Here is a 7,272-nt window from a genome sequence, read left to right on the forward strand (position 1 = left end):
ATCTTTACTACCTATATTCCTTTATAGATCAGGTACGCTTATAATGTGGGAAATGCTTACGTATCTAGCCCTGGGAAGTGTGTTTTATAGTAAGGTACTAATAAAAGCAACAGTCCCAAATTTTGAAAAGTTCCCGAAAATTTTACGTTCCCTCAGTAGAGACGTGCGGTAACGGTGCGTAATTCGGAAACGTGTGGGGAACTACCTAAAGGTGTGGACACGGTCGAAAGACCGTGCCCTGATTTGCGGGTTTGCAGCTAAGAGTATTGTGGTTAGCGTGCATGTCTCCGATGCAAGACTTCCTCGCCGACGCGTGCTTTCGTTTCTCTCGTATCCGGACATTAGCGGGATACATCCAACGCGACAACTACCTTAAAGCGTGACTGAGATCTTCGAGAAACATTTAGCAAGCCTCTCGTACCGAGCTTGTCGCCCAAAGTGTTCCGTCGCAAGAAGTAACGCCCTGTTCGGAGTTCTTACCATCAAGCGTCTTTGACCATGGAACGCGGCTGCCTCGAAACCAATCTTACCTCATCTTTTGGTATCCCGCATTACGCATTACGATTGAGCTTTTGTTTAGCCCATGTTCTATCATCTGCCACCAGCTGATCTCTGAATGTCAAGGTAGGGTGCCGGGACGCCTGAACGGCCTCTTGCACCATGTGTACTTCACGAAAGCGACATTCGCAACAAGCGCGTTTACTGTTACCATTGTGTAATTGCTAACAGTACAAGTATGTAGCCGGAAGCCCGCTCGCTCACTGATCCTGGTGTGTCTCCAAGAATCTTGACTTCACTGTCTGATCATCACACGAACGAACGACCAAGAGCAACGGCACAAATGGTCCCACTACTCCTACCCCCAATGCATCCTATGGGTCTCTTCCTGGCACTGTCTTTTCTGTCTTCTATGGTATACGGCTGCTATAACCTCTTCCTGCACCCTCTTCGCAAAGTTCCAGGTCCGTTGCTGGCAGCACTATCACCGTTCTGGCAAATCTACCATTTCCTCGGGAGCCATCAGCACCTCGAACATATCAAGCTACATGAGAAGTACGGTCACATCGTACGCGTCAGTCCCAACACAGTTATAATCAATGACTCTACCTATTTCGCAGAATGGTCAAATTGGGACAAGGCTGATTGGTGGCTTGCACTTCGCGCGGACCCCGTGCACCTCGCCCATAGCAACTATCATGATGTCAAAGAGCATAGCCGCCGGAAGAAGCTGATCATGGGCGGATACCAGTTGTCAGCCATCCTAAAGAACGAGTCCACCATGGATAAGCACATTTTGACTTGGACTGATCAGCTACAAGCACGAGTTGGCACCGTCATTGACTTCGCACCTTTCACACAGTACGCTGCTTTTGATATTGTCATGGACATGGTATTCAGCAAGCCGCTTGGCTTCCTGGCGACCGCCTCAGATGTCGATGGCGTTATCAGCTCTCTTCACGGCCTGCTTACTTCTGCCAACATCATGGCTCTTCTTCCGGTATTGTCGAAGATCATATTCACACCGTGGATTTTCAGGTACCTAGCGCCAAAACACACCGACAAAACCGGCCCAGGCAAGGTTCATGGTCTAGCATACGCCATAGTGCGACAGCGATACAAAGACCTGCAAGAATCAGCCGTACAGCACAATGATATCCTGCAGTGGATCATCGACAAGAACAATCCGGACTCTGAGAACGGCCCGATGCCCTGGCCGGTGCTCGAGCAAGAATCACTTGGCCCAATACTCGCTGGTTCAGATTCAGTCGCTGCCCATCTACGTGCAGTTGTTCTCTACGTGTCCACTAATCCACGTGTACTAGTACGTCTTCGAGCTGAGATCGATGCGGCAGATGAAAAAGGTGCTCTAAGCAAGATTCCTCAATTCCAAGAGGTGAGAAAACACGTACCTTACGTTGATCTTATCATGAAAGAGGCAATGCGGATTTATCCTATTGTGGGAAGCCCGCTGCCCAAGGAAGTGCCAAAAGCTGGAACAGTAATCAATGGCTACTTCATCCCTGGAGGCACGAGTGTGGGCATCAGCCAGTGGGCTGTCACCAGGAACAAGGAGATATTTGGCGACGACGTGGAGGTGTTTCGGCCAGAGCGATGGGAGGACGCGACTGCGGCTGGTGCTGAAGCGCAGGATGCCCTTGATGAGATCGAGACAGAGAGTAGATATACGCCATCAGAGACACCAGACGAGGAAGAAGCAAAGCGCAGACTGCGCGACTCAGGTTACGTTCCCTTCTCCCTGGGCCCAATGATGTGTACGGGAAGGAACATCGCTACAATGGAGATTTACAAGATCACTACGCAGCTGTTTCGGTTGTTCGATTTCCAGATCGTCAATGCAATACAGCCATGGAAAGAAGCCAACAAGATGGCTATGGTACAGTGGGACTTCTTCGTGAAGGTGACAGAGAGAGCGTAACGTACAACTATGTGAGATTGTACGAGGATGTCAGCAGCGATATCAACGTGATCTCAAAGGCTAGCTGCGAGGGCAGTGCGGAAGATCAAACCTTGGCCCGTCATTCGGATCTTCACCGTCTCTCAAGTTTGTCAATGACGGCCCCCCACCAAGAAATGAACATCAAGGTGAAGGTTCAAAGCCTGAGCGAAAGAACGAACGAACACGGGCAGTGACGCCCACATCACATGATCTAGATTCGCTCGCTTGTCACTTGTGCTTTGGTCTACTTCGGAAATATTAGAGTCGCACATTCATGCAAAATTTCAATATTCCTGCTTGCATACTACGAAATGTCTCAAGCACAAGGTATACTTGCATCGTTATCAAATATGGCTTCAGAGACTCGTCTAGCAGCTCACCGCGGCCAATCAACATTCCTTCGATGTCCTTCAGAAGTGCGCCTCATAATTTACGACTTCCTCTTCCTCGATGCGAACCTCCAAGAGTTCCAGACAATGTTCGAGCCAGATACGAGAATCCTCCTTTTCTATCGACAATCCACAACCAGCGGATGGAGCATCAGAGACGAAAACTTGCTGGCGATACTCCAAACTTGTCGTACCATCCGCGAAGAGGCCCTTCCCGTCCTCTCCAAGCATCTTCACATGTATGTCGATGGCACAGGAGGCAAAAAGAAAGTCCTACCTCTTACGAGCATGCTATTTCAGTACGTCCATTCCCTAGAATGGGACAAGATTTGGGATTTCGACCTCGAATTAGAAGATGTCCTGCGCTCGAAAGTTTGGATTTGGACAATTGGCGTATTCCAAAAAATCGACGCGACCAAGAAGCCTTTCTAGAGTGGGGGCAAGAAAGTTGGGCTGCGACACTGAGTGCACATGACAAAGAAGTCGTGCAGTCGGCATCTGGTGAGACTCCGAAGCGGTTGCTGGACGAACCAGTCAGGGAGGGCACGGTGCGTGTTCGATTGCGATACAACAAGAGGAACCCATACTGTAAACGTGTAAGTATCGATCTGGGCTCACCAACCAATAGAGATTGCTGACAGACAACCAGGTAGCCGAGTACGACGTCGATAGAAGAATTTTCGCGTCGGAACGTGCAAACAATTAAGGTGGCACACAGTGTGAGAATAATGGAAGAGGTCGGCTGCATCAGATAGAGAAATTGCTCGTGCCACAGTTATATGCACGCTATAAGAGTGGTACTTGGGACAGAAGACAAGCATAGCATAGAATGCATTTTTGCCATGAAGTAGTCGCTGAACCACGATCTCCCATACCGAATAGGAGAATTGCCTCCGTGACCACTCGTATCTGCTTTTGATGCACACTAGATGACGTGAAGCATCGCCGCTGTGCCTTGGTGAAGGTGCATATAGCTTCGTTTAAGAGATAGACAGGACAGAGAAGGCCAACGGAAAGAATTGGCAGGTGCAACCGCAAACGTTTCACCGAAAGCGGAAGGTGTTTCGAAGATACCCCAGCCCCGGACATCTGCCGCATCATGACACAGGCGCAGTCCGTTCTGGACCAAACATTCACCGATTTCAACCATGTTATGGTAGACAATCAGGCCAGACTGGCTTACATGACTTCCACGACTTGAAATCATACCGCTGAGCCCATGTAGTTCTTGCAGTGTTCCGGCATCAGCCATCAACGTCAAAATGTTGCCCTCAGCAGATGATTGCGACGACTGCACACCATCATATGCCCATCAGTCAAGATTTGGCACAAAAGCAGCCTTCTCGACTTTGCCCTTCGTCGCAACATTCGTCCTCGCGACAGTTATAGCCTATCGCAAGGTATATCCGCTTCTCCTCGCGCAGAGTGAACAACATTCCTCAAAATCTGCTAGCAAACAACCACCACCATCATCGAGTGGTCGCGAAGAACCACCAACACAAAACCTGGCAAGGCGGATAGCGGCACTCACTTTCTCCTCGACTATTGCCCTCTCCACAGTCTTGACCGAACTCCTTCTCTGCGAGATCTCGAATTCATTCAACCCCACCGCTCGAAGTGCCGCCCTCCAGATTACGGTGGTAGGCCTACTTGCCCTACTAGTGATCGCTATCCCACTACTCGGCATCTACAGCGTAGTCTCGAAGTCAGGCTACAAATTCCTCGACTCCCAAAGCAAAGGTCGGCGACGACTAGCATGGATCTTCGAGTTCATCGGCTATGCAGCTTTTCTGTTTCTTTTCTGGACCATTGGCGCATTACTACCTGAAAGTAAGAGCATACAAGACACAATCCAAAAGAAACAGAATGTCTTCCAGGCGTGTCTGGATAGGCTGGGTATAACAGGCGTGGCTCTCATGGCATTGCTCTCTGGCTTCGCTTCTGTGTCTGCCATCTGGCACAACTTTGGTCCAAAGACTAAGCTGGTCTCCGAGTCAGATATTGCTAGAAAACAGACCGGGCTAGACGCAACAACAGATATGGTCCGCGAGAAGAAGGCACGACTTCAGCAGCTAGACCGACAGATATCACAGGCACCATCATCAAAAGGCTGGCTATCAGGCGTGATTGGCACATTCCGCGGTGGAAACACGGAACTTCAAGCGCGACAAACCCTCGAAATGGAAATATCAGGACTAGAAACCATGTCCGACAGCCTCGAGTCGTCTCTCACGATCATGCGCCAACGACGCGCGGAACAACTCCGCTCAACCACAGCACTAGGCCGCGCCATGGTAGCCTTCCAATACACCTTCTCCATCTACTGCGTCTACCGAATCATCACAACCACCATTTCAATCCTCCGACGAACCTTCAGCACCGCCCCAACCACAGATACCGACCCGATAACCTACGCCATCGCCCTCTTCGCCCGCCACGTCTACCCCTCCCTCGACCAAGCAAGTTGGGCCCAACAGATCTCCTTTTTACTTTCTGGCGCCATGCTCCTCGCAAGTTTCAGCGCCGTCACGCAAACATTCCACCTCTTCTCGCGGTTTGTCCCCAGCCTGTTACATGCGACGAGGACGAACTTCGCGTTGCTGATTAGTCAGATCTCGGGGATGTACGTCATTAGCTCGGCGCTGATGTTGAGGGGTATGATGCCGAAGGAAGTCGGGAGTGTGATTAACAGTGCGCTTGGATCTGGGATGTTGGATCCGAGGTGGGTGCAGAAGTGGTTTGATGGGTTCTTTATTTGTAGTGTGGTGTTGACGGCTGTTGGGGTGTTTCTGGGAAGATCGATTGGGAGTGGGAGTTTGGTGGATGATACGAGTTGGGATGCGGATATTGAGCTTGGGAAGCGCTCGTGAAGGCGAGATGGAAGGGGCATCTCTGTATGACTAGATGTAGACAGCACGATGATGAATGACGAGGAACGATTAGACGCACCGCTGGAAGGAAGTCTGCTCTCAACGTGGGCTGACTGGGTGATTTCATCTTACGACCTTATTATGGTCGCAACTTTCTCCAGTCACTTCTCTGTGTCCCGCAGACACATCTCCCTCTTTCTCGTTCTGCTCAATCACTACTATCTTTTTCGCCTTTTCTCTCCTCGCCCGCTCCACCCTCCACCGCCACCCCCTCTGCCTCTCAACAACCAACACCGGCACAGTCGCATAACACAACACAGCCACGATCGTAAACGTCCATCCCGGCCCAACAGCATTCAAAATCGGCTCCACAACAGTCACACCCCCCGCCGCCATCAAGCACCTCGTAATACTCACAGACGCACTCGCACTCGCCGAGTCCTCCGGAAACACATCCACAATCAACGTATTACAAACATTAAAGATCCCCGTCACCGCAAACCCAACCACAAACTGCAGCACGATCGACGCCGAAATATGTATGTTCTTCTGTACGCACCAGCCGTAGCCTAGCAGGGCTGTCGATGCAAAGACGATGTACACCCACACTGTGCGTAATCTTGCCTTCTCAATCGGGAATTTCAGCAGATCGTCGCCCTTTTGCGGTCGATGGTGAAGTTTAGCTGGCGCGCGGTGACGATGTAGTCGTGGTCTGTGATCTTGCCGACTGTGACGGAGGCGATTGCGCCGGTGACGCCGTAGCCGAGGTAGCCGAGGCCTGCGGAGAAGGGGGAGAGGCCGTAGTGGATTTGGACGAGGGGGGCGAGGGTGGCTTGGACGACGGAGTACATCATGTAGAATGTTGCGTTGGCGAGGAGGACGGGAAATGTGTTCTTGTGGAAGATGAGGCGGAGGCTGGGCATGACGCTTGGCATGATGAATTTGGGGCGTTTTTGGTGTGTTTGGGCGCGGCCGTGGCGGAGATAGGTGTAGATGGTGCGGTTGAGGGCTGTGGCTGGGATGCTGCCGTCGCCGACTATGTTGGGGGCTGTTTCGGGGAGGAAGAAGGCGAGGAGGATGAGGACGAAGCCGCAGAGGCAGGATAGGAAGACGAAGATCCAGGGCCAGCCGACGCGGGAGGCTAGGAGGCCGCCGATGACGGGGCCGAGGGCGGGGGCGGTGTTGAAGCCTATGTGCGATACGCCGACGTAGATGCCTTTCTCGTGGGGGCGGGCGATGTCTGAGATGACGGCGTAGGCGAGGGCGACGATGGCTGAGCTGCCGGCGCTTTGGAGCATGCGGAGGATGAGGAGTGCGGCGTAGGAGCGTTGGAAGGCGAGGCCGATGCTTGCTGCTGTGTAGACTGGGCGGCGGCCGATGTGTTTTGCTAGATCTCTGAGAATGGATGGGACGATTGCTTGGACTAGGAGGTAGACTGTTACGGTTATGTTCATCAGCTTCGATTGTGTCGTAGGGCGGGAAAGTAGACGAAGGCGGTGAATGGCGAGAAGAAGCCGGCGAAGGGGATCAGGCAGACTATGAGCACTTTTGAGGT

General features: G+C 51.8%; 4 protein-coding genes across 4 annotated transcripts; 3 read left to right on the forward strand and 1 right to left on the reverse strand.

The window, feature by feature from the left end:
- Positions 1 to 865: 865 nt before the first annotated feature.
- On the forward strand, positions 866 to 2,437 carry PMZ80_010920 (uncharacterized protein; the record flags this gene model as incomplete). The annotated part of the gene is made up of 1 exon (XM_064879308.1): positions 866 to 2,437. The coding sequence occupies one exon, from the start codon at positions 866 to 868 to the stop codon at positions 2,435 to 2,437; it is 1,572 nt and encodes a 523-aa protein (XP_064724891.1).
- Positions 2,438 to 2,808: 371 nt separating this feature from the next.
- Positions 2,809 to 3,279, forward strand: PMZ80_010921 (uncharacterized protein; the record flags this gene model as incomplete). The annotated part of the gene is made up of 1 exon (XM_064879309.1): positions 2,809 to 3,279. One exon carries the CDS (start codon positions 2,809 to 2,811, stop codon positions 3,277 to 3,279), a length of 471 nt encoding a protein of 156 aa, XP_064724892.1.
- An 830-nt stretch (positions 3,280 to 4,109) lies between these two features.
- PMZ80_010922 (uncharacterized protein) lies at positions 4,110 to 5,717 on the forward strand (the record flags this gene model as incomplete). Its single annotated transcript, XM_064879310.1, has 1 exon — positions 4,110 to 5,717. The coding sequence occupies one exon, from the start codon at positions 4,110 to 4,112 to the stop codon at positions 5,715 to 5,717; it is 1,608 nt and encodes a 535-aa protein (XP_064724893.1).
- Positions 5,718 to 5,840: 123 nt separating this feature from the next.
- Positions 5,841 to 7,171, reverse strand: PMZ80_010923 (uncharacterized protein; the record flags this gene model as incomplete). Its single annotated transcript, XM_064879311.1, has 2 exons — positions 5,841 to 6,374; positions 6,416 to 7,171. The coding sequence occupies 2 exons, from the start codon at positions 7,169 to 7,171 to the stop codon at positions 5,841 to 5,843; spliced, it is 1,290 nt and encodes a 429-aa protein (XP_064724894.1).
- Between the last annotated feature and the right edge of the window lie 101 nt (positions 7,172 to 7,272).

This window comes from Knufia obscura, assembly GCF_036327395.1.
Source record: "Knufia obscura strain CCFEE 5817 isolate CBS 148926 chromosome Unknown scaffold_22, whole genome shotgun sequence".
NCBI lineage: Eukaryota > Fungi > Ascomycota > Eurotiomycetes > Chaetothyriales > Trichomeriaceae > Knufia > Knufia obscura.